At 38.3% G+C, this 27,725-nt stretch overlaps 1 protein-coding gene across 1 annotated transcript; it reads left to right on the forward strand.

Annotated features, from left to right (window-relative positions):
* Nucleotides 1–3,807: 3,807 nt before the first annotated feature.
* On the forward strand, nt 3,808–23,664 carry LOC140239193 (TBC1 domain family member 22B-like). Its single transcript, XM_072319077.1, has 11 exons — nt 3,808–3,989; nt 6,379–6,737; nt 7,275–7,496; nt 9,160–9,230; nt 11,817–11,945; nt 12,498–12,563; nt 14,365–14,479; nt 15,601–15,798; nt 18,792–18,919; nt 19,675–19,770; nt 20,882–23,664. Exons 1-11 carry the CDS (start codon nt 3,871–3,873, stop codon nt 21,020–21,022), a joined length of 1,644 nt encoding a protein of 547 aa, XP_072175178.1. The 5' UTR covers nt 3,808–3,870; the 3' UTR covers nt 21,023–23,664.
* Nucleotides 23,665–27,725: the final 4,061 nt, after the last annotated feature.

The following is a 27,725-nucleotide window of genomic DNA, read 5'->3' on the forward strand; positions in this document are numbered from 1 at the left end:
TCACCGTGATCCATCATTTAGGGCAATATTCGTGGTTTCGAATATAATGCTGTTTCGCAGAATCGTAAAACCTTACAAATCTGAAGATATGATATATGCGATTTTGATGATCCTTAACTCCATTTTGTTTCTCTGAGTATATATGATTATTTTTTCTGAAGCCAATCACGATATCAATACGTTTTGAGTTTTTAAAGGGGTGAGCTTGATTTATAGATAATACTATTTTATTCAGTTTTCCACCTTTTTTGTGAGATAATGAGAAACCTCTTATTAAGTATAACACAAAGCATCTGTAATTCCAAGAGGAATTCAAATTCATTTGATAAGAATTGGTTTTTATATGGCTGAGATATTCTCCCCAAAGAGGTCCTATATGGTGGGACCCATCATCTTTTGTCAGGACCACTTTGTTTTACCTTGTTTTTGGATATCACAGCCATTTCAAAATCGATCTTCATGAAATAAACTTGGAATTCATCTTTGAATATATTACGGTATGCTTTTTAATATTTTGTTTTTAATTATCTCATCTCGCAAAAAGTTAAAATCTGAATCCCAATCTCCTTGTCAACCAATACCATCCCTTTAAAGTAATACGTGATCGTTAGATACAGAAGAAATGAATTATTTACATATATACTGCACTCATTATAACAGAACAAGAAATATTTCTGTAAAATATTAGCAAAATTATCACATAATGATAAATGTTTTGATCATTTCCTTTGTTTTTCAGCAGATTCAATCTCAAATATCTCAAATGGATATTATACTGGTTTTTCACATGACACTGCATGATGTCGTATAATGGAGTTACTGTAAACTGAATAACATCAGATCCCCATCCCTAAGATAGCCAAACTACCGCATCGAACTCTTATACAATTATAGAGCCACTCCATCAGTCTGAATACAGGGTATGGGCATGCAGGGGATATGTGCATGCAAGCTCAAAGTGATTTCCTCATTCTTTGCTCTTTATTCTCTGTCTGTCTGTCTTTGTCTGTCTGTCTGTCTGTCTGTCTGTATGTATGTATGTATGTATGTTTGTCTGTCTTCCCGGAGGAAGGGTGGAATGCAGGGAGCCTCGAATATTCCAATACAGCTTTCACCACGATGATAATATAGGTTATTTAACTCCTTCCTCATTCAAGTTACTCTAAATGGAGAAGGCTATGTGAACATTTACTGTGCCGTTTATGAATCTAATGTGTCAAGAGGGGTATACTGTAATACACACGGGCGGAATTGCGATCAGGTATTTGTATATAATTTATCATGGGTATAGTCTTTTTTTTTATTAATTTATTTCTTTTTAACACAGCGGCATGATGAATGGCGTGCATGGGGTTGACAAGCCTTCCGTATATAGTGTATATCGTGATATAACGTACGTTACAGTTTAATCCCATGCATGTGTGAGAGTAATGAGACAAAGAGTCCCATAATAGGCCTACCGCTAATCTTCTTGACCTATTATGGGTAGAGTTAGCGAGTCCCCTAATCTTCTTAATCTCCCCGTAGTTTGCTTTAAAAAAAATGCTATAATCATGGGCGAGGGCACCATTGAGATTAACCCCAATTAAACTATACCTTATCCTAACAGTAACTTAGAGATGTATAACATATAGAACATTTGTATAAAAGATAAGGTGATCATGAACACACACACACACACACACACACACACACACACACACGCACATCATTGTATATATCCCACACTCAGCAAAAAAGAAAGAAAGAAAGTAAACACTTTTTAGAGTTCATATTTTTCATAGAAGATTTTGAATAAAATCAATGTATTATATACCTTATTAAAGGTAAATCAATTGGCTATCAAGCTATATAGTAGGTTAGTACGAAAGGAAACTTTATCAAACGCATGAGTAAACACGTTCGTTTTGTCCTTCTAGGCACAAAAGTAAAAAGTGCAAAAATTTATATGCTCTCTTTCATTTGCAAGTGCCCTTCATGATAACAATGACAAAAAAAAAACAACAACAACAACAGTTTAACACAATGAGAGTCATGTATCCATAGGAAAAAGTAAAAAATATGTTTTCGTTCTCTTTATCTCTTTATAACTTCTAACAAAAACAAAGTGGGAAAGGGGCGGGAAATAAGAATTTTCTGTCACTTCAAACTTCCGCATATAAAAGGGAGTTATGTATAGATGATTAAATGAACAAAATTTCTTTATTTCATTCTTTTGATTTAGTAATTTAACAATTCATCAGACAAATTCCAGAACCAAGAATTATTAACAATTTCCTAATTTGAAAAAACAAAATAAAACAACAACAACTCAAATTTCTACCATTTTTTTTATTATTGCTTCTTCTCTTATTTCATTTAAATTTAGATTTGACAGAAGATTCTTCATTTTCCTTCATCATTTTTAGCCTGCATTGATCTTTTGAGCTTTCAGGGTATCTATAGAGAGCAAATGTTTATTTTTTAACTTGATTCATGTTTCTTTTGTGTGAAATTTGTTGTTTGTTCTTATTGTTATATTGAAGAGCACCCACGCATGAATGACAACTTGTTTAATTTCCCTTTTGTTGACTTATTAAACATTACCTTTAATGTGGTACGTACTGCATTAACTTTTAGTCATAGATTCTATGAGAAATATAAATTTGAAAAAGTGTTTACTTTCTTTCTTTTTTTTTGCTCAATATATACATAACATATACATATACATAGAGATATATGGATATGGTTATGATTGTGGAATAAATATGCCTGTAGGCCCCCTACAGTTGCATCATATATGTATACAAGTGTACTTATTTTGAAATTTTGTTGACTTATGTGTCACTTAGTTTAACGTACTTACATGATAAATGTATTATAGTTTTATATTTTAATTGAAGTATACGATCGTGCATGATTAATAATGTTATTCAAATGGAAATGTAGAAACTTTTCTGCAGTTCAGCCATCTGGCTGCCAATGAACTTTCAATAAAGCAGGCTTCTCCTACTACTGCAACAACCTCAAACAAAGAAGGCTGTTATGAATAGTAATTCATTGAACGGCAGAACGATTTTTAAAGACGTCAATATCATGATTATACTCAAAACAATGTTTGATGTCACAAACCATAATATGTATAAATGAAAACTTTTTTTTTAAAGATACCCCTATTTTCCATATGTTTTTATCAAACACCCTAAGATATAATTAAAAGCATATACATAATGCGAAGACTGGACAAGTGTCATGCTGTAGAAGAGAAACGAAATATCGTCCTCAAGAACAATGACACGGGTGATTTTGAAGGGAAGTTATTCGAAAATCTTGATATTAATTTTCTTTTCTGCAAACACAAATTCATGGAATTTCATGTGAATTAAGATGTAAGTGTGCATTTAAAGCATTCTAATTACGTTTGTCATGTTCATTACATATACTTTATATATGTTGTTGTTGTTGTTTTTTCTTTCACTGCAGTAAACATGGTTTTGTGGTTCAGATTTTACTGGAGAGGTGGTACCACGAATGTTCTGCCAGGGAGGTGGGGGAGCACTGCAGAGTTGACCCATTGGATTGTTGAAGTCGTAAAGGGCAGGTGATAGATTCTTGTCCAGTCGTTTTGTAGTGAATAGAAGTACACGGCGGTTCGTGTGGACGTACAATAAGTATGATTGTTATAGCAAACGACTGAGAAAGGTCCATTCTGACAATTTACATCGGCCCATGATTTCGCTACGTAGCACACTCGCATAGAAAGAGTCTTTGATGGCGAGCTGAATTTGTCCAGAGACATAAGTGATAGTCCTATCTGTGTGTATTCCATCGGCTTCATCGTAAAGGAAACTGAGATTTGCTTTATATTTCCAACATCGTAAGATTTTCGCTATGGCAGCGGCGGGAGGGAAGCCTGGCGTTGCTACTGCTGTCAATGCAGGCTACGGCTCACAAATCGAAGGGAAAAAGACTTCTTACTGGAAGAAGAATTCGAGTAAAGTTCCCGGAAGGTAAGCAAACTGTAAAGTGTAAACGTTGTCTTGTAGTGTAGGCAGGCGCAGTACCGCAGGCGCAGGTTCCCATTCATTGCATTTCACGGGATTGCAGTCGTGCAGTGAATGTTATTGGTTGGCTATCCTATGAATGTTGATATTCGATGAGCTGGTCACTGAATTGTCACTGTCACTAGTGTCAGCCAACCTCGTTTGGTTGTTATAACGCATGGACATGTCCTGATATCTAGGCCTACATCTATCAACAAAAATGCACTGCCTGGGACAAAGCCAAACATCAACAGCTAAAAAAGTAACAAAACAGTTTAACTTTAACGTTAGTCACAATCTAAAACAGTCTTTTACCATTACTAATTAGTAAAATTTTATGTGTTTAAATGTGCAGCTACTGCAGAGTATTGCTTGCTGCCAGCATGTGTTATGATATGACCACAGAGCATCATTCCACACTTGCAATTTGAATTGTATCATTCCAACAGTAGGGCAACACTAATATAGTGTATGTGTATCTACTTGACCGAAAGATCGGTCTGCCTATCGCGATGTGCTCATCGGGGATATGTTCTGCGGAGACTGCGTCTGGCTTCACGGATCCCCTCCTGAGGAGAGCAATAACGTCAAAAAAAAAAAAATAAAATAAAAGACTCCTCCGGACAGACGGATTTTTCTGTCTATGTATCGTATGTACGAAATTGTATAAGCACTGAATGTAGACAGCTGTATCGTATGCCGGATCTCAGCTCACGTTTTCAGTTATTTTGGCGTGACCTCGCCTCTGCCTCTGCTCTGGCTCTAGTGACAGTGTACACACAGTTTGAGCGACAGATCGGTCTGTATCTTGTCGTCGGGGATATGTTCCACGGAGACTGTCTATGTCTAGCTTCACAGAATCCCCTCCTGAGAGCCGTAAATGTCAAAAAATGATAAAATGCTCCTCCAGACAGACATATTTTTCTGTCTAGTGTAATTTCCCTATAGGGTACCAAAGTTTAATACTAGACATTCACCAGTAAATTTTTCTTTATCACTGATGGGACACTACAGTCTTGTTGGCCTTGACCATGGTCTGTGTCATGACACCATTGACTGCTCTGCCGTTGGTTGGTTAGCACCTATGCACCTGTCATGTGTTTACGTGTACGTTGTGACAACCCTAACCCTAACCCCGGGGCGCTCCTTCACACAGTTGTATTCTGGCTGATCGCAGTTACCCTAACCCCATACATAGTTTTGTAACTACACAGTGAAAAGACAGTTTGCAGAAATAGCAATGATACATTACTACATGATTAGGCCGTCTTGCCAAACTAAAAGTAGTAAATTTGCTGACTGGATGTGAAGATGCACTCATCAGACAGTACATTTATTTAAATTTGTTTTTTAATCCACTGCATGGCAAGTAACTCATGACATGATGGCTTACATTAAATGATTTATGACCTGTCAGGGTGCTACATAACCTTTTTTTTTTTTTTTTTTTTTTTTTTTTTTTTTTTTTTTTTTTTTTTACAGCTTGCCTAGTCAAGCTAGCAGATAAGCATGAATTTTACATGCCCAAAGAGAAAGTTCAGAAATATTAAAGAAAATGACATAGAAAGTCACTACTACAGTAAGTAAAGAGCTTAATAAAAACATTCATCATTTGAACAAACAGCAGGTACATTGATTTGCATGCTTAAACACATTGGAATAACAAACTTAATTTGATCAAATGTTGCATTGCATGGGGACTTCTTTACATACATTTTTTAAGTGTTGGAAAGTTGCTGAAATGAAATTAAAGTGTATTGCATCACATTAAACAGTCATTTTCTGTTTGTATGGTTGACTTCATGGGTTTGAAGGGGGGGGGGGGGGAGTACAGAACCCCGCCCCCAAACCTTTGCTTGCCCAGATTGGGCAAGCATTTTTTCTCATTGTTCTAAAACACTTGCCCGACTATTATTTTTCACTTGCCCCCCGCTATCAGGCTAGTGCTTATGTCACACCTTGCCTATGCATGCAAATTTAGAAAGTGGACTTTGGAACTCAAGTGCCATCTGAGATGATATGAATGCAGTAAAAGAGCAAAATAATTTTTTAATGCTAGAATTATCCAGAGTGATAGCACATACATTACTGCGACTTTCGGATCCTTTTGTTGTGGCGGGTCACAAATAAGTGCATGATTGTTGAAATACCTTGCTTTTTACCACATTTGATAGTACAAAACAGACCAAAGTGATGCAAAAGGAGAGACTTGGGATGATGTAGGAAAACAATTTTTTTTTTATAGATAAATCCATATTAATCATTTATTTTTGATGTAGTGTTTAAGTTTTGAAAGTAGTCATCTGCCTGTGACAATTCCATGACTGTGATACTCTCTTGATTGTTGCCATGACAGCATAAAGCCAGTCCATTCCAAGTCTCCTCAAGTGGACGTCATACAGCAGCAACCAAAGGGGCGCCACTCCCCCAGTAAGTCCAAACACAAGAAGGACTCCTTTGCCGACTTTGACGACAGTACTTCAGATGCCTGGGAAGTGAACGATGACGAACTCATGTTTTTGACCACGAGAAAACTGTCGCTCGAGGCGCAGATGTCTTCATTGGGACAGGCGCCGGCACAGGACTCGAGAGGTCAGAGGTCGAGATTGTCGTCGGACAGTAGGGCTTCACAGGAACGCTCAGAGGAAAGCAACGCCGCAGTTACAAAAGGAGAAGCGCTGAAGATAAATGTGCCTTCATCACAAAACACTCAAGGTATGAAAAATATGAAAAACAGGTGAAATTTCTACTTCCTTGGAAGCTTAGATAGTAAGCAAATCATTCATAGAGAGTAGCTTAATGATGTTGCCTTATTAAATAGTAGTTCCTTTCTGGTAAACTAACAAATGATTTTCCCTTTTCTGTCATAAGAAGTCCTTCTCTCACAATAGGTTAAGTGGTAAATTGATTTACTCAAAATTACAGTTATGTCTCTTCAAACGCGTGTATATTATCTGATTGAATAAACTCCAGGGATTTTTTTGTTCTTACCAACTGTATTTCCTTAACAAATGTCAAGTTCTATGCAGTCAGTAGTCCAGGGATCCTTATAGCATATCCTTGTTCTCAAACCTTGCATTTTGTTCAGTGAGTCTGTGTGTGTGTGTGTGTGTACATTGTAGGTTAAGCTTGATTCTGCCAATGTAGTTGACAACATAAAAAAGTTTCTTGGTGTTTCTTCTGTAAAATCAAGGCATATTACAGGCATGATATGACATTTTGCTTGAGTATATTATGTTTTTTACTTCACAGAGCCACATTCACCTGGCAGGCCGGAGTTAATAGCTGCAGAACGATCATCCCAACAATTTTCAACGGGAGCACAGCACATGAGCGGATCACATCTCGACACCCTCGAGGCTCCGCGGCCGTCCACCCCCATCCGTGTTTCCACGGAAACAGTGCCCACAAACAAGCAGGATGAAAAGACTGCCAAGTTCTGGGTTGTCCTGTCAGCACCAAACATGGAAATGGGTAACGCACTTACAGTGTTATGATTGATTTTGAAATTGAAGTCTTTGATATGTTAAAGGTTGATTTACTGTGATATACAATTTTGTAAGCCGTATTGCAAACAAGGATACATTAAAGGGTGTGTACAGTTCTGGTCGGGGTGAGGATTTAGCTTTTAACGTTTTGTGAGATATTCAGAAACCACTCTATGAGATGTCAAAGAGCATACAATTCTAAGGGGTATCAAAAGTTTATTTGATGAAAATCGGTTTTGAAATGTCTGAGATATCCAAAAACAAGGTGAAACAAAGAGATCCTAATAAAGTTGGGGCATGTCGCCTTTTATTATTATCACTTTTGGGGATATCTCAGCCATTTGAAAACTAATTTTCATCAAATAAACGTTGAATCCTTCTTAAAATCACATGCTCTTTCATATTTCATAAGAGGTTTCTCATTATCTCACTTAGGAATGTTCAAAACATGAATCCCCACCTCAACCACTACTGTACAGTCCCTTTAAATCAAATATGACCGGTCATTAACCTGTTAAAGACTAGTCCCGAGTATAGTCAGGCGGTGTCTATGAGAAATGTGTGTAATAGAAAAATAGCTCATCCTCTACGGGTTAGGACCTGCTAAAGTGGCTGGACAGAAACTTATGTGATTTTGATAGTATCAATATCTTTAGACTTTCAAAGCTTTCCAACGATATGAAGATTGGCCGACTTCATTTCTAATAGCCTATCACAGAAATGAAAAGGAAGCAAGGAACATTTTTTTTCTGCTATATATTTGAATGAAATAAAGATAATTATTTAGATGCTGTCCAGCATGCCGGAGGCATTAAAGCTGGCATATTTTTATAAAGGGAGACATTGCAGCGAGCTACATAGAAATCTGACACATTTTCAGTGCCAAAATGTTCTTAGACTTTGAACTTCAGCCAGGATGTTGTCTAGCCAGATCACCCTTTTGCAGTTTTCTTAACAACATGTTCTCTATCGGGGTAATGGGGGAAAAAAAAATCACAATTATAGAAATGTTATATGGCTCTCTTTTGCAAATCTTGCCAAGTTCCATACAGTTTCATCTTTGAATGCAATGCGAAGTCAGGAACTTTTGATGCAAAAATTATTTTCTATGCAGGTATGGCTTTGGACATTATATCTGTGATGCTTTAGTCATTATGACATATAAAGCTCTGTACAATTCACATTCTGTATACACCATATATTTAGCGAGTCTAAATTTTTGTGAATCAAAACTTCAAGTTTGTACTAAGTGGTTAAATTTGCAGTCGCGGGGGACAGTATTGAACGGAGAAATGTATACGTGCACATCACATTCATCTCGGGATCAGAGTCAATATTTTTGTGTGTTTTTAAATTCACGAATGGCATCTGACTCGCAAAATTCGCAAATATAAAAACCTTGCGAAATATTTGGGCATATACAGTAAGATGCCTAATATAAGATTACTTGTATTTGTGGTATCTTTCTAGAAATTGTGATGCTGTTTTAGGTCATTTTATGGAACATGGCTGTCCATCTGTGTATACATGCCTTTATTAATCTGTACATGGAGTGATTCCCCGTGTGGTGGGCAGAGTAGAATCTCTGTGACTAAAATAACCAATCATTAATGCTCTGAAACACGAGTGTGCTTTCTGTATTTTTGCAGAGACGTTAAGAAAACACAGCTGGGCTGGTATACCGAAAACAGTACGTCCAACAGCCTGGAAGGTCCTGTCAGTAAGTACTGTTGAAGACATTGCTTAACATTGTGGGAACTCAATTGTTTAAAAAAGATAAATAAATAAAATTAAAGAAAAATTGTTGAACTTTGCCAACTTAGCTACATAATAATGTTTAAATTATGCTGTCAATCATGCAAACGTTTTGACAGTTACGCTGTCATTATCAAGAAATAATATGATTAAAGGAGGATTAACCTCAGAAAAAAATTCTGCTGGTTCTACGGCTTTAATTCGATATGAAAGGTTCAAGCGAATGGGTGTTTTAAGTCGCACAAAGACCGTGCACATGTGGCGATATCAGCTCAACAGCAGAAGTGACAAGGGGGCTGCCATTTATTCTCCTTTCATGTGGACCCACTATGAAATTGTGAAATCTGATGCAGAAATGCAGCATCAGACATTTGTTTCCTACGTGTATTGAGTGAAAGGATAGTATACTGTCAAGTGTTTAGTAATACAGTGAAGGAACTGCCAAGCTCACTGGTAAAAGAGATGTAAAATATTTTGTACATGCAAATTGTCCAAAGTTTAAATTCATAGCTATGTAAAATCGAAAGCAGTGTAGTGTGATCAAGGAACAGTGTGAATGTACACATGGCAGTGAGACATTACACATGTGCATGCTGTTGCATGCTGAAGCTGTAGCACAGCGAGCATGGGGTTGTTAACGCTCAAGCAGTTAGATTCTGCTTCTGAGGTCACAGCTGCACTGGTGCTTGTGAGCTGTGGTGATGCTCATGGTTCTGTTAAACCATAGAGCTACTAGCTCCATGGTTAAACTGAACCTGAATTGCGATGAAAACTAGTGCCTTCTTGTAAATCCCTTTGAAACGTCACCCCTACAAATCTGCCTTTTAGCTCACCTGAGCCAAAGGCTCAAGTGAGCTATTGCGATCGCCCTTCGTCCGGCGTCCGTCGTGCGTCGTGCGTCGTGCGTGGTGCGTATACTTTTTACATTTTCATCTTCTTCTTGAAAACCCCAGGACCGATTTTCATCAAATTTGGCAGGTAGCATCCCTAGGGGGTTAGGAACTCAATTTGTTAAAATGGGCACCATGCCCCACCCAGGGGCCCCCAAGGGGGCCCAAACCCCCCAAAATTAAGGAATCTGTAAAAATCTTCTCCTCTAGAACCAGAAGTGATAGAGCTAAGTTAATACTATGAGTTAGTACATTGATGACTGTAGTTTCAAGTTTGTTCATGGCAGGATCAGGGGTGCCCCCCTTGGGACCCAGGGGAGGGGGTGGGGAGGGGTTCTAATGGGGCCTAAATTGTACATTTTCATCTTCTTCTTGAGAACCCCACGACCCATTTTCACCAAACTTGGGAGGTGGCATTCCTAGGGGGTTAGGATCTCAATTTGTTAAAATGGGCACCATGCCCCACCCAGGGGGCCCCCAGGGGGCCCCCAGGGGGCAAACCCCCCCCCCCCCAATTAAGGAATCTTTAAAAATGTTCTTCTCTAGAACCAGAAGTGATGGAGCTAAGTTAATACTATGAGTTAGTACATTGATGACCGTAGTTTCAAGTTTGTTCATGGCAGAATCAGGGTTGCCCCCCTTGGGACCCAGGGGAGGGGGATGAGGAGGGGTCCTAATGGGGCCTAAATTGTACATTTTTATCTTCTTCTTTAGAACCCCATGACCCATTTTCACCAAACTTGGCAGATAGCATCCCTAAGGGGTTAGGATCTCAATTTGTTAAATGGGCACCATGCCTCACCCAGGGGGCCCCCAGGGGGGCCCAAACCCCCAAGATGAAGGAATCTTTAAAGATCTTCTGTAGAATCAGAAGTTATAGAGCTAAGATAATACTATGAGTGAGTACATTAATGACTGTAGTTTTGAGTTTGTTCATAGGAGATCCAGGGGTGCCCCTCTTGGGGGCAGGGGTGGGGGGGGGGGGTGGTTGGGAAGGTCCAAATGGGGGCCTGAATTGTACATTTTCATCTTCTTCCTGAAAACCTCATGATAGATTTTCGTCAAACTTGGCAGGTAGCATCCCTAGGGGGTCAGGATCTAAATTTATCAAAATGGGCACCATGCCTCACCCAGAGGGCCCCAGGGGGCCCCAATAATTAAGGAATATTAAAAAATTTGGGCCCTTATTGTACATTTTCATCTTCTACTGGAGAATGCCTGGTCAAATTTTGGTAGAGCTGTGAATAATTTAGATTAGTGACTGCGTGAAAGGTGAACTTGCGATACTCAGGTGAGCGCTAGACCCGCGGGTCTCTTGTTATTCAAGTGTTAAGTTTGAGCAGAAGCAAGGGAAGAGACAAAAAGATGTGGGACTTCAGTGTGCCAAATGTTTAATGAAGTGTCAGAAAAGAAAACATATATGTGTGCCAGAGAGTAGTCATGCCTTACAACCTACAGTTGTATTATAAACATTTTGATTACTTCTTTTGTTTATCATCCTTGACCGGCAATGTATCAAGCAATACAGTAAGGAAGCCATACTACTGGTGGAAGTAGAAGCCCTATAATTGCATTGTTTATTTTTGTCATCATTTTTGTTTTATTTGTTGCCTACTTCTATGTAATGCTTTGTGTCTTTATCTCTTTCTTATTCTCTCCAGGGGTACCTACCAGCCAATATAGAGCGTAGACAATCCACCTTAGATAGAAAACGTGAAGAGTACTTTGGCTTTGTAGATCAGTACTACGAGACCAGGCATGATGCCCAACACAAAAATATGTTCCACCAGGTATTTTCATTTTCATCATTTTGTTTTTGTTTATTGTTGTTGTTGTTAAAGCATGTCTTCTATTCTCTCTCATGCTTGTTGCCAATTTGCAGCAAGAATAAAGAGAGATGCTGTGATTTTACATTAGTTGCACATAATTTGTGATTGTACTGACTACTATTGTTTTAAGAGGTTTATTTCAAAAAAAAAAAAGAAGAAGAAGAAAGAAACAAAACCTGAGTAAAGTTGTGGTGTTGAAGCTTTTTTGATGAACCTTTAATATTGAATTTATTCTGGATAATTGTAAATGCCAAGATAATTGTCAACCACAATCAATATTGCCAATGCAGCTATCAATCAGTTGGTAGTAATGATATTGTTAAGTGACAGTAAATTTGGGGGATGCGTAACAGGTGTGTCTGCCAATTCTTCTCTACTCCTTTCTGTGCCAGGGACTTTGGAAAGTGTGTACAATGCAATAGAGTTTTCTTTGCCTATTGGTACTCAAAGCACTCAAAGGGTTAATTTGTATATCTATTAAGAATACGAATGTATTATTTTCCTTTCTTTCAGATTCACATTGACATTCCAAGGACCAACCCCTTAATACCACTGTTTCAAGAACCAGTTGTTCAAGTGGTGAGTTCATTTTCAAATGTTAAGTCATGCATTCAATACAATCATGTAATTGTACAAATCAAAGATGCCAGCACTGACTACAAATGAAAACTGAAAGATTTGTGCAAACGAGTATGTCTGCAATAGGGCACGTACAGTAAAAGCACTGATTTACATATTATTCCCTTTTTATGCATTTGTTCATTTATTTATTTATTTATTTGTTTATTTATTTATTTATTTATTTATTTATTTATTTATTTATTTATTTATTTATTTATTTATTTATTTGTTTATTTGTTTATTTATTCATTCATTTTTTTTTGAGGGGGAGAGTAGTATTATAATTTTATAGCTATTTGAAATGTAGATGTAACTGGATTGTAAGCAAGGCATAGGTCTCGAGTTCAATGTTTCTAGTGATAAAGTCACTCTGAATCTACATGCCCTGTGAATTTTTTGAAAAGTTGTGAAAGTTTGAACTGGTTGAAATAAGCAATTGCAGTTGCTACAGTTTCTATACTGCATGTGATGTGCCTGTGTGTGTCGGGATGGGGGTAGGGCAAAGAAAAAAACTAATAAAGCAGCCAAACACAGTTTTCTAGGTAGTGTGAAAGTCTGCAGGACCTACCTTTCATTTGAACGCTTATTCCAGGTCATACAGTAAATGCTGTGTACGGTCATGAATTGTTGGCATAAAATCTTAGACTCAAAGTCCTTTTAACCCTAATCAGGCTGGGGGGGGGGGGGGGCGGAATCCGCCCCCCCCTCAACGTTTCGCGCAATATCTTCGCAACGCGATAAGCTCCCGCCGCGATGTTTCATGACTTTTTTCTTTCAAGTATCGTGCAACTTTTGAGACCCAAATTGTTGCGCCCGCGCATACCGTTTTGACGCGACGCCTGTTCGAAAAAAATTTGTCAACCCCAAAATTGCTCCAAAACGTGATTTTGTGTACAAATCCAATGCAAATTGTGTTTTTTCAATTAATTCACATAAAAATTCATATCTTCACGTAGAATGGCCGAACTTAATTTATTTTAGCATAATAATGCTTTGAAAAGTGTCTGTGACAAATTTTGGTCAAAAAACAAACAAAAACAAAAGGTCAAAAAACATGGAAATACATAAGAAATTCAAAAAACAATAAAATACATAAGAAATTAATTTCGATACAGACTTTTTTTTATCCTATTTCTCAAAAGAATGATACAAGAAACATTTTTAAAAAGAAATTAGCTTAATTGAAGCATTAATAAGTGATTTAGAGCCCAAAACTGATTTTATGCTTAAATTACAATAATTAATTAATATAAAATATAAGAAAAATTTTTCGGAGAAAGCAACCATACATTTTGATAGAATACGTCGCGGGTGTCGCGTGTGCTGATTTTCGGCGCTATCGCGCGTTCCATAGGCGAGATCTGAAGGGGGGGCGGAATCCGCCCCCCCCCCCCCCCCCCCCCCCCCCCAGATATAGCATAGCCAAAAAAGCCCAGCCTGATTAGGGTTAAATAGGTCATCTCTATGCATGGTAGTTTCATGCATTGTTTTGGGTAATGCAGTGTCACTGTATGTTACTATTTTTATTCTTGATGCAATTTCTGCATCAACACAAATCTTGAGGACTGATTAGATTTTCATCTACCTAGTATTGAGAATTGTAAAATGATAGTTAGTTATGAGAAAATGTGATTTGAAATGCTGTCATTGTGAAACAATGTACCAAGGTGCATTCACCAACTATGGACAGAATTTGAATTCCAAAATTGTACTGTCCAGAGATGAAGACTGAGTTCAGCTCTTTTTCTTGTTTCCTCAGATATTTGAGAGGATACTCTACATCTGGGCCCTGAAGCATCCTGCCAGCGGATACGTCCAGGGCATCAATGACCTTGTCACACCCTTCTTTGTGGTATTCTTGTCAGAGCACATTGGTGAGTAAAAGCATCCAAAGTACTGCCACATATCTTTAAATGTTACTATGCATTGTGGGAACATGACGGTAGCATAAATGCTCTGTCGTGAAATGTCTAGCACTGTCATTTCCTGAGTAGGAATGCTACAACTGCTATGTATTTCCTTTTTTGGCAAGATACATTGCATGTGGGTAGATTTGTGTTGAAACCGCTTTGCCAGCTATTCAGAAAGAATTCTGTCGCAGGCTGTCTGCACACAAAGCTGTTATGTTTGTAGCCTTACATGGAGTTGCGTGTAAAGGGGATGCAGCCTGACTTTGTAGCATGTCTGCTGTTGTACGAGGGTGGTAGAAGCCTAACCATGAATACAAAATTGCACAGCCCATGCAGGTACAGTGGACTCCCATTGTAACGAAGTCCTCGGGACTGGCAGTTTTCTTTCATTATATCAAAATTTTGTTACAACCCAACAGATACACAATGAAAGACATAGGATGGATAATGTTCCGGCCTGAATTTTTACTTCATTGTAACTGGAATTTTGTTATAACCGTGTTCGTTATAATGGGAGTGCACTGTACTCAGTACTGCAGTAATGCACAGCAAGTGTTTCACCATGCTACTAGCAGTCATGCTCTGAAGATGCAACCCAAAGGTTGAACCCAGGCAGACTATTTTTCATTAACAACACCTGCATTCCACTTTTGTTCCTCTGCTCAATAGACCAGCCAGAGAGATGGATGAATGGATACATTTAGATAGATTGACCTAACTTTTCAAAATGAGTGGATTGAAAAGCATTGCATTTGTTACCCTGAGAACACAGTAACCAGCTGTGAATTTCACTTGTTCGTACTATAATATTGATACCCGCTTACATCTCGCTTGAATGCATCAACAGGTAGATGTCATAATGTTGTTAAAATGATAATAATATATCTAAAATTATATTGCGCCAAATATATTGTTGTAATATTGGGCAAGCCTTGGTCAAGATTTCTAGTTGTCAGAAACAACCTTGATTATAAAGATATGCGAGGAGGCAGTAAAGACACGCAATAAATCAAGTCAAATCAAATTAAAGAGGAATGACGTTTGAATTGCGTTGGTAAACTGGTCAATTGCTTGACATCCACCAGGTGGCCAAGACATCGAGACGGTGGAGAAGTACAAGGGCATCAACAGCCTGCCGAAGGAGACCCTGCGGGAGATCGAAGCAGACAGCTTCTGGTGTATGAGCAAGCTGCTGGACGGCATCCAAGACAACTACACCTTTGCACAGCCGGGCATTCAGCTGAAGGTGGCCCAACTCAAGGAGCTTATACAGAGGATAAATGGTGAGTGTTCTGTATGACTTGAACGGCACATATGCAAAATAGTGGCCAAAAGCAATGAAAATGATACTCCATTTTGCGTTTTGCAGATTTGTGCTTCAAGTTTGCAACCAGACGTGATGAAAAAAAAAAAAAAAAAAAGATAACCAGAGACTCCAACCCCAAGCACCTTCTGATCTGGAGATTCTCCCGTCTGAAACCCCTAGCAAACGGGAGACTCCAACTTGATGTGCTCTCATCACGAGAGCGAAGTTCCTTGTGGCCGGGGTCCAGGGCCCGCCTAAGGGCCCTGGAAGCTCTAGGGTTCTAGATGCTCTCTCGTGCTATCTAAGGCTTATTTTTCAACATACAATGACGCTAAGTAAGAAATCATTTCAAGCGGGAGACACAGAGCCAGGGTGGGAGAAATTAGATCTCAAGCGGGAGAACAGGAGATTTAGCAAAAGTGGGCTTTCGGCGGGAGATCTCCTGTCGAAAGCGGGAGAGTTGGAGTCTCTGGATAACTTAATCAGCGTGAAATGTTTTTCTTGTTCTTCTTCATCTGGAATACTGCCCAATGTTCTGCATGGAACTAACTGAACAGGGGTCCGTTTAATGAAGTCATCACACAGAAGTTTTTATCTCAGAATGGCCAAAGTCGCTCATATGTAACTACAAGTATGTGAGAAGTAAAATCTGTTTCATGAAGTCTCTCGTGAGTGTGTCTTATGAGCAAAAAGTCTCTCATAAGACTTTCTTGAAATGGACCCCAGGTGCCGTAATGCATGCATTGTGGGTATGTTGGTTGGACCACTGTGCTGGGTAATACATCCTGCTCCTTGTTATAAATGAATGAAGGGGGGATCTTTTACTTGCATGGGTTGGGACTTTCTCACACGAGGGACCTTCATTTAATGTCCTTTCCATAGGTACGGAGTGTTTTGCCTCTTACTAGGGGAAACAATATGCTAAGACACAACATTGCTCAGGTAGATATATATCATCAGGCATCACAAAACTAACAAAAAAGTTGCACCAATTGATTTTACAAGAGGACTCAAAAAAGTGAAATGGGTCAAACAAGTCAGTCTTTAATTTTTCATACATATGTATTTCCAGAAAGTCCGCAGCACGTATGCTAATGAGCCGATCCGGCAAGATTTATTCAGCACTCTCGTTGACGATCTTTGCGCTGGAAAGGTGTCTCGTCGTGCAAGATTTTGCGAGACTTTGATAGGGCTATGGTTTTCACAGTGTAGCGACTTGTACATACATTTGTCATGGCTACAAGTCACGGTAAATTGTTCTCCAGACTTTGATCTTTATTTTGATACTAAATTTGCGTCTAACATCGGATCTTATCATGACAATATAATCAGTTGAATTTGCGTAAATTTTACCTGCTTTTCACAGAAGATTTTGTCGTCTAAAGTTCTTTTTTGGTTCCTGACCGGATTAAGAAACTGTTGTTTCTGATTTTGGTTTTTTCGTAGAGAGGAAACTTAGATGGTCATTATATATTGGAGTCAAGTAGACGCAAGCATGATTTATACTAGTTTTTCCGTTTTGAAATGTCTGTAAAATTCACTCCTAAGCCGGAAGTATGCTCCACACAAAGTGTACAGTGGCGCGAAAGAGCTCTCTCATTGGACAGTGCTTGCATTCAGCGCTTGAACTACACGCGTGCCAAGAAACCGCAAGTGGCATGAAACCGTTATGTGGCAGCGTAATGACGTAATGCAAGCGCTGAATGCAAGCGCTGTCCAATGAGAGAGCTTACTCTTGAGATTACACGGTTTCAAGCTGATCAGCACTGACATCGATGTATATTTTACTGGTTCCTGACCGGATTAATCAACAAATTGTCAAGATATTTACATGGATACAAAGATTAGGAGATGGACTACCAAATAAAGCATTTTCATTGAGACGCAAGGTGAATTTTATATTTCTTTTTGATGTCTTGAACATGTACTGCACAAATTACTTTTTTCATCATTTTTCAAGCTCAAATTACGCTATGATATTTTTCATTTACAGTAATTTGAGTAACATGTGACGATAGTTTACATATTTTTCTTGAATTTGATACCAAATTTGTGAACATAATGTGTATTTTTGTTGCCGAAAGCCCAAGGACAAAATCCCCTTACGCAGCTCATTACGTATGCAAGCGTAGAGCGGGCTTGCATACGAGTTGAATAAATACGAGCGAATTATCGGGTGCTGCAGACTGACTGAAGAGCTATTCTTCTTCTACATTAGTCTTAAGTTTTTAGATCAGAAAGCAAATGGGAAAGTGTGTTTTAAGCAATTTTTCTACAACCCTTTTTTGTAGAGTAATGTGATTAGGTATGCCCTAGAAGCCCCTTTTCATTTCTTAAAAACCTTTTGCACACTCTTCACTTTCAACTCTAATAACTTTTGAAAGGATATCTACTGCTTTGAAAGTTGGCATTAATCATGGACAGAATGTGTTAATAGAGCATGCTCAATTTCAGCCTAATCTGATAATCCCTTCATTGTTGTTGTTAAGAGGGCTTACATCCTGTTTTTGTTCCCATTCATTGCACAGCTAGCATGGCTATCACGCCTTGGTATAAAGATTAAGTGCTTGAATAGGCCCTGTACTTCAGAGCCTCTTTTCTCAGTTCACACTTTTCCGGAGTGTGTGCGTTCTTTTCAATATTTAGATAGCTTAGGAGAGTCCATTTGACTTTAGTTCTACGACATACATCATTTTAAAGTTGAAGTCTGCTCTTTCAGAACCTGCCCTTAACTAGAAATCCATGTCTGGTGACTTTTTTGTTGGTTTTGTGATGCAGGGTTACATATGCTACTGACTGAGCCACCTCTCTGCCCATTTTAAGCAACAGGCATTACTTTTATACATTCTTTTCCTTTATAGGCTGAAATGTCTCCTGGTCAAGTTTGTTTGTTTTGTTTGTTCATCGATATGCTTTCTTTTTGTCTCTACATCATATGTGGACCCCTCCCTGACGGACCCCGCCCTGTAGCACCCCTGCACAAGCATCTGATGGACAACCAGCTAGATTACCTCCAGTTTGCCTTCAGGTGGATGAACAACCTGCTGATGAGGGAGTTTCCCCTCTCCTGCACAGTCCGCCTCTGGGACACGTACATGGTGAGTATTTGGGTCTTGCCTCAAGAAACGAACTCTGATCTATACTCTCGTTGTTGGGATACAGATAGGTAGATAGAAGGATAGATATTATATGAATAGATGTATAAATGGATAGATGACAGGGGTATATGTATAAATGCACAAACAGATAGATGAAAGGGGTAGAGATATAGATGACTAGCCATAAGCTGCTGCTCCAAAATTTTGTGCCTCTGTGGGTTTTGAAGGATATGAATGTGCTCAGGAATGAATGAAGTGGATGGATATATGGATGGATAGATAGAATAATAAATGAAGGAAGGAAGGAATGAATGACAGTTGAGTAAGAAGAATGAAAGAAAGAAAAAAAGAGTAGACGTAACAAAGGAACATAATTTTGGTACCAACCATGCCATTGTACTGAAAAAACAAAACAAAAACTTATCTTGGCCAAATAAAGAAAAGAATGTAGTGGCATTTCATAACAGACCACAATGACAAACGAGTGCATAGATATACCCCAAAAGATGAATGACTTAACTTATGTCACCATTGTCATGGGACATGCATCCATAATCATATGATATATACCTCAAAAAGTGTCTTCAAAGCATTTACTACTTATATACAGATGGATTGATGTGCAATCTATTTTATCTGTTATATAAATGAATCCTTCTAAAGGATGGAAGTACAGTTGATACAAAAGTCAGTCACATTGATCAACTTTCCTCAAATACACAAATCTCCATGCTTGTAATGATTTCCCATAACAGAGTGAGCCAGAAGGCTTTGCAGTATTCCATCTCTATGTGTGTGCTGCTCTTCTAGTCATGTTTGCTGGGAAGATCATGAGGGAGAGAGACTTTCAAGTAAGTCATCTGTCTGGGTCATGTGACCTCACTTTGTTTGCCATGATTTGTTTTGTTTTTGATTTTCCTTTTCATGCTTATTGCATTTTCAACTACGGGTAAGATTAACTGGCTTGAAGACCCGTAGAGTGGGGATTCATGGGTAGTCCAATTCATTTGCTGCCCATTGGGGTACATACGAAATCCACGAAAAGCACAAGACAGCAAACACATGCATTGAAACGTATGCTCATTCCTAATGGTCTACTCCAGTTGACAATCTCTGGCTGTGTATGTACTGTGAAACACAATATTTTCACGGCATGAAATTTTTGTGAGTTGCCTCTAACATTCAATGCGTATAGTGTAGAGAAGAACTTTCATGTGCATTTTTATTTCGCAAATCTTGGCTCTCACAAAATTCAAGAAATTGAAATGCACGCGAACATTCCTCGTTTTACATTACTTACATACAGATCAGTGGTAAAGGTGTATACACTTTGTTGTGGGGATGTTCAAATATGTCCGAACTGGGCCAACCTTCCCACCCCATGAATCCCACCTACAGGGTCTTCAGTGGTGAACACTTGCTTTAGATATGGGGTTTTAAATATGAAGAGAGGAAAGGATTAAGTTTTGATTGAAAATCTTTAAGACCTTCATTTTGAGATGTTCTTCCAAGATGTAAGGTGATGCAAGAGAAAAGCAGCATTTTTTTTTTTTTACCATGCGAGGTGAATGATTCAAGATCCAATTGTACATGTAAGACAAGTCTATACATTTTTTCGATACTTGGCTTGATACTTGACGTTCCAGGTTAGCATGTCTGTACAGTGACGGGGCTTCAAACTTCACATTACTTGAATATGAGACCATTCTGAAGCAAATAATTTTCACACAACAATAGATATATAATGTACTCTTAAATGAATCCCACAAGGATTGGAGCAATCATCCCCCAGCATTCCCACTGATTCCCACTAATCAGTTACTAGCCTTCCCCGTTAACTGATAATTGGATGGTTTTGAATATTACTGAAGTGTTTGCATATGCAGGTTTCTTCCACAGTCCAGTTTCATGCAGCAGGTTTATCATTCTTCCTCTTGTTTTCCTGTGATTGCTGCTGCCCAGGGCACCATGCTGTTTCTCCAGAACTTGCCAACAAACAACTGGGGAAACAAGGACATCAGTCTCCTGGTGGCGGAGGCCTTCAAACTCAAGTACATGTTCGCCGACGCCCCGCGGCATCTCAACCAGCAGACGAAGCGATGAGAGCGTCGCCCCATGCCATCCCCGTCCTTGCCACCAGAGTGTTCTGCACCGCACGCTGGCGTTAACTAGCGTAAACGCACAACGGGCTCGTGGACAATCAGGAGCTCATTTTTTGCGACCGACCAGCGGTGATCGATGGCGTCATCTTGGCTCCCCCTACCAGCCTGCCAAATGCTGCCAAAAATAACCTGACCAAGTTTCTTGTGGGAATCAGTTGATTACTTATTTTTAAGTAGGAAAAGTAATGATGAGATATGGATTCATTTGAAATTTCCTTTGATGGTACTTTTAAGTAAACCAACATCCCTGTCATTTATGAACATCTTTCTTACATTAGGCGGTGTTGCACTGAATTTTTTTTTTTTTTCCAAAATAGCACAATAATTTGGATTGCTGGGACTGACCACAGAATATGATTCTTGAAGGGAGTGCTAGCCTGCACTGAAATATCATGCTAATCGGAATGTGTTAATTTGGTACTAAATGTGCATACCCCCTGGTCTCATTTATGATACCCAGCATCCTTCACGTGTAAGATATGTCCTCTTACACCCTGTTGTTTCTCTTGTTTGGGGTACAAATTTTACTCAAAAACTTGTTGTTTCTCCACAAATAAATCACAAATTTGATATCTCTGAAACTCCATTAAACAACAAATTCTTGTCAGTGGTAGCTCATGGAAATTTTGATGTTCATACTGTCAATTAATAACAATTTTGTGGGACTAATTTGACAATTGCACAGACAAAGTGTGCAGCCTGGCCATGCATGTGAGAAATGTTGCACATTTAAAAAACATGTTCGTGAATTATTGTGCTATTTTACTGCCAAAAATTGAGCGAAATATGGCATTCATATGAAAAAAATATTGCCCCTGCATATGATTCAGTTTGCATTCATGATCTTTTCGCACAATTTTTGGTGCGCGGCTGCAAAACAAAAAGAATATTAGTATTGCTTTATGTTGGGCAGTTTCACATCGCCCACTACTATCAACCCAAGCCCACCCAGCACTCCTCCTAAACAGGCCTGGCTATTTATTATATTCATTATGTTCAAAGTCAGGAATAATTTTCCTTGGAGTAACTAGTAACAAGCAATTTCATCCGTCTGTCTGTATGCAATACATTTCAATGCCTGCAATCCAGTATTTTTGTGAATTTGTTGCAATGTCAGGCAAGCTTCTGTCAAGCTTTCTTTTTTTCTGGAATTTTTTTTTTTTTTTTTATAAGCCATGCATAAACTTGAATATATAGATAAGCTAGTCTAGTACTCAAATCCTAGATCCGCAAACAAATAGTAGACAGGTTTACCAACAAATTATGCAAATTTTATGCATGTTGCCCATATAGTGATATCCCCCAACAACCAGAAAGCTTGCCTGAGACAGCAGCAATTAATACATGCAAAGTGCATTCCAAGTATTAAGATGTGTTGAGTATGTGCAGTTGGATGGAAAAGGCTTGTTACTTGGTCCCTATCGGTAAAATATATATAAAGTTATGTACACCAGTCAGATGACATGAAAAAGTATTGGATAGTAACTGTTTCTGTATGCTGGTTTATCAATGTATTCAAATGTAGAGATATTTTTCCCCAGACCACCTAGTAAAGAGCTATAGAGTCACCTGTTCCTACTTAACACATAACAATACATTGGCTTAAGGTACATGCACTAATTTAAATCAAGTAAGGCTTTGGCAACCTTTCTGGTCATCAGAAACAACCTCTGTTTTAAACGACTGTCTGAGATTTGAATTATGTCGGTAAATTGATCTATTAACAATAAGAAGATTTGATTTCCCTAAAATTTATCCAAAGTTTGTCTGTAGATAAAAGACTGCAAAATTTTTGGCAAAAAAAAAAAAAATACTAGAAATTTGTTTTTATCCAAGAAAGAACTTGTGAAAAATGATGATGCCATTGGAAAACACTCTACTGTAAAACAAGAAATGTTCGCGTGCATTCTAATTTCACAAATCTAAGATTCAAAATTCAAGATTCGTGAAATTGAAATGCACATAAAAGTTCTTGTCTACACTATGTGCATTGAATGATAGGGGCAACTCGCGAATATTTCATGCTGTGAAAAAGGCTGTCGGCTCCAATTCGCAAAAATTTCATGCCGAGAAAATATTGTCTTTTACAGTAATTTCTTTGCTTCCAGTCATTTTACTTGATTGAAATCATAGGCTTCAATTTCTTTAGCATCTAACTGTTACAATCTCATCAAAGAATGGTCAGCAAAGTCAGCTAATTCATTGGCAAGTTTGTTTTGATATTGTTACTGTGACCCAGAGTGTCTGGTTTTGCCTTTGTCTACATCAAACCGCTGACTGCATAACAAAACCTTGGTTGCATTTTTTTTTTTTGTGAGATGAATATCGTCTGTTGTGCCTGGATGTGTAACAACAGTCAACTCCATGTAAGTCAACTATGTATATAAGTTGAACAATCAGCTAAGTCAGTGAATTTAAGAAGTCCCAATTTACATTCATAGCCTAATGTGTGTATTCCTCTGTACACCCCGAAGGCAAATATTGCTTTTAGTCAATGCATTTTCCTGTGTCACATCAAGATCAACTTTATATGTGGAGATGACCATATATTTCTTCCTGAAGATGATGTAAAATGCATCTCCTGCTTAAGAATTTTTCTTGTGTTGAGTTGATTGGTCCTGCTGGATAGATGTGATCAGTGATACTAGTGAAAAGGAGTACAGCTAATTGTTGTCACAAGATCTTGGAGGCTATATTACACAGATATTGCCTGCTTAGAGGTGTAATATAACACTTGACATCCTTACATGAGTTATATTTTTACCCAAGAGATTATATTTTCCCAAAGTGTGCAGTGCTGAGGGAAAATATTGTCTCAAGGGGAAAATTTAACTCGCAAAGGGACTATCAAGTGTAATTACAATCAGATACCAGGCAATATGATTATGTTTTACTATATGGTCTACATAAGTACACATCGTTTTGTTCTAGCTCCACTGGCGGCCACTCAAATTGGTAATTATGCCACCTTGTCACTGCATGCAATATAAAAATTTTGGTTCTCACTGCATTTGTCACATGATTGCATTATGACCAATCACTGACCGGTATTTGTGTAGACCATTTAATATAATCATATATTCATCCGTATCATCCTTGAGAAAGAAGGGATGAATTGTGAACACCAAATTTGATACCAATTTATGAACATTTTGCTTGGCTCTCCAAGAGGTGTCCTGACATGCTCGCTGCACCATTCAGCCTGTGTTGTGCGAAGAAACAAATGTTTCCTTTGTTGTTTCTTTGTGACATGTTTACTTGACAATTGTACTCTTTGTCAGTCTGTCCTTCCATTGTTGCTCTTACCACAGTAATGAGGCACATGTGGCCATATAGACGGTGGATGTTCTTGCCTCTGCCCCAAAGAATGTGTGCGTGTATAGCAGGCGGCGCAATTTCTGTATGTTTTCCTTGTGTTTGACACAAATATGTGTGTATCTTGTGTGACTGTGTCTTGCGTGGCGGTGCTTGCCACAGGCCTTGTCGTGCATCCTTGGAGAGAATTACAGAGTAAAGGTCCTCCAGTTTGTTTGTCCTTGTCAATGATCTTTAGACTCTGAAACCTGACTCTCAGTGAACATAATGTCAAACTGTCCCTTTTTATCCCTTTAAATTAAAGGGATGGTATAGTTTTGATTGAGATGGGGAGTCAGGTTTTAACTTTTTATGCGATAATTGAAAATTGTTTATATGAAATATTATAGAACATACAATTCTATGAGAAATGAAAGGTTTATTTGATGAAATAGTTTTAAGATGGCTGAGATATTCCCCCCCCCCCCAAAAAAAAAAAAAAACCAACAACAACAAACAAACAGAGTGGTTCTAATAAAAGGAGGGTCCCACCCTTTATTAGGACCTCCTTCTTCTAAACCAATTTTCATCAAGTAAATGTTAAATTTCTCTTAGTATGGTATGCTCTTTAATATTTCATATAAGTGGTTTCTAATTATCTCACAAAAAGTTAAAAACCCGAATCCCCATCTCAACCGAAACTATACCATGCCTTTAAGGTTTCAAGAGCTGTTCAGTATCCCTGAATTGAACGTGTATATTATACACTTAGTGACATGCTTCTATACTGAGTGACCAATATAATTTTCATGAGGGAAGCACTTCTGCATTTATGATTTCATAATTGCCTAGCAAGTAACAAAGGCAGCAGTGAATAAAATAGAAGCAGAAATATGAATGGCAACATGCTCTCAATAAAAGGAATGGGAGGAGGTTGTCCTTTTCAAAAGGACATCTAAGGTTCTCATTTCTGTGTGTTGCTGTGTATGTCTTAGCCTTACATCCATGCAACCTTCAAAGTAGACAGTATGTACAGACTGCAATGTGGTCATAAAACTCATGGTTGCAAGTATGGCATAGCTTTGATGAATGCAACAGAATATTAGGGAGCTTTGAATTCTAAGGCTGGTGCACAAGGCTAATCCTTATACAAAGAACCGGTGGTGGTGGTAGTGTAACTACACATGAAAATAAGATCTATGTAGAAATATCTTGAGCAATTTTTTGACGTTCTTCATTCATGCAATATACTTTCAGATAATGGTGCACATGGGATTCTGTTTGTGGGATCAAAAGAGTTAGATAGGAAGAGAGAAAGAGACATAGAGAGAGAGAGACGGAGAGAGTGGGAAAGAGAGGGAAAGAGAGGGGAAGAGATTGAGAGCGAGAGAGAGTTAAGTCCATCAAAAATCAGACTTGATAAAGGCTGTTTGGTTTGAGCCAGAATGTTATGTTTTATTGGTTTTCCTTTTTCTACATTTCTTTGCAGTTACAGTAATTGCTTACCATATCCATATTACCTCCCCCCCCCCCAAAAAAAAAAAGAAAAAAAAAAGAAAAAAGAAGAAGGGTTGTGATATTCTTCCAAGCGATTGCACTGGCACAATAAAAGTCAGCTCAGAAGGGCAACCTACAAGCTCGCTTATCACCTTAATGAGTAGCTCTGTGGCACACTTGTTTATCCTACTGTATTGAACTCACTGCAATTCAATTAATCCTCTCACCTTCTCTCTTCGTGCCATATACATGTTGCACTACGATCCTGTAATGGTACAGTTGTATGTATGCTACAATCTTTGATGATTTTTTTTTTTTTTTTTTTTTTTTGAGGCTGTGAAAAAATGTGCATCTATAGGCAGATGAAAGTTTTATCCACATCCCACTAAGGTAGATTGCTTTGCTAATACATCAAAGACAAGGTCACTTCCATGGTATTCAGCCCACAAAGCATTTGGCTGGTTGGTTGGTTATTTGATGGATAGAGGGGATATCTGTAATTAACTCCAGCATGGCATAAACATTAAATGATTCATCTCTGGGCTCAAGGATTTTGTTTTGTTAGTGAGTCCCCACTGAATATTGAATCATAATACAGTGTATTATCAAATTACACCTCATTATGATCACCTGTCGTTTATAAAAGACAGGTGAAAAATCTGTGATCATTGATGTCGACATATTCAGGTGTTTGTTGTCCAATTCTTCACCAAGTCATGGCTTAACAGAATTTGCAATCTTTTTGTGGCTGTCATCTCATGACAGAATATTAAATCAGGAAAAATGAAGGAGGATATGAGCTTTAGTATTTAGCTTTTGATTGCATAGAGTTCATGAAGAATGGCCAAATGTTTATCTCCATGATTCACTTCTTCCTCACCAATTCTTTGAGTCAGTTGCGAACTTTGCTGAAATTCTACAGGGTCATGCAACATACTTTATAAGCTGTTTTCACGAGGGTTTAATTTTCACAAATTTTGTGAATCACTGTTGGATCGCAAATTTAACAACACACGAAAATATCTCGAATTGACAGGCATTAGTGCGCTTATGATAGCCTGTGAGTCAAACTTGCAAGAACGACATCGCGCGAAAATGTCTGACCTCCTCATGGGCTAAAATATCTGTACGTGAAAATAACAGCTTATACAGTAGACAATTTGGTGAAATAAGAATACTAGTGTCCCATGTGATTCTACTCGTGCATTCACACCTATTTCTCTTAAGTTTCAATGGTGTCTTGTAGAGCAAACTGTGTAAGAGTCACTCTAGATCCGTATGGAACTAGTCCGAGTGTACTAACGTATCAGGTTCTGTGGAGTGCATGTCTGAAGACAAAGCGTAGTGGTCATCATTGGGTTAACTAATGACCACTTGATTTGCACAAGTCTGTGTGCATACAACCATATGGAACTTCAACCCCCCCCCCCCACTTTCTTTTCTTTTTCTTCCAGCACAAAAACACAGTGAATCATAAGATAACAAAATAACGTCCCTGTCAGGATTGGTCTGACCCATTTTGGACCATCACTTTCAAGATCTTTTGTTCTGCAGAGTGAATCATAACTATAGCACTTATTGCAGGGCATATTTGAGTTGTAAGGGGATCAGTTTCTCTTTTCAGAGAAGCAACGGTTTGGTGCCTGATATATCACCATTTAGTTTGTCTTTGTTATCTTTTTTTAAAAGAAAATTTGAGTGATGTGTGTGTGTGTATATATAATCATACATACTCGCATACCATATCTATATATGAATGCATATAATATATGTATAAAGAGAGAGAGAAAGAAAGAAACAAGGGGGAGGTAGGAAGGGATCAGTGTGTGTGTGTGTGTGTGTGTGTGTGTGTG

The sequence above is a fragment of the Diadema setosum genome, chromosome 2, assembly GCF_964275005.1.
Source record: "Diadema setosum chromosome 2, eeDiaSeto1, whole genome shotgun sequence".
Classification (NCBI taxonomy): Eukaryota; Metazoa; Echinodermata; class Echinoidea; order Diadematoida; family Diadematidae; genus Diadema; species Diadema setosum.

Excerpts from the sequence above, each read along its gene's own strand:
- LOC140239193 (XM_072319077.1), top strand. The coding sequence starts at position 3,871 with ATGGCAGCGGCGGGAGGGAAGCCTGGCGTTGCTACTGCTGTCAATGCA. Across the intron at positions 14,480-15,600 it reads ATTCTTGTCAGAGCACATTG|GTGGCCAAGACATCGAGACG; the intron begins GTGAGTAAAAGC and ends GACATCCACCAG. Across the intron at positions 19,771-20,881 it reads TGAGGGAGAGAGACTTTCAA|GGCACCATGCTGTTTCTCCA; the intron begins GTAAGTCATCTG and ends GCTGCTGCCCAG.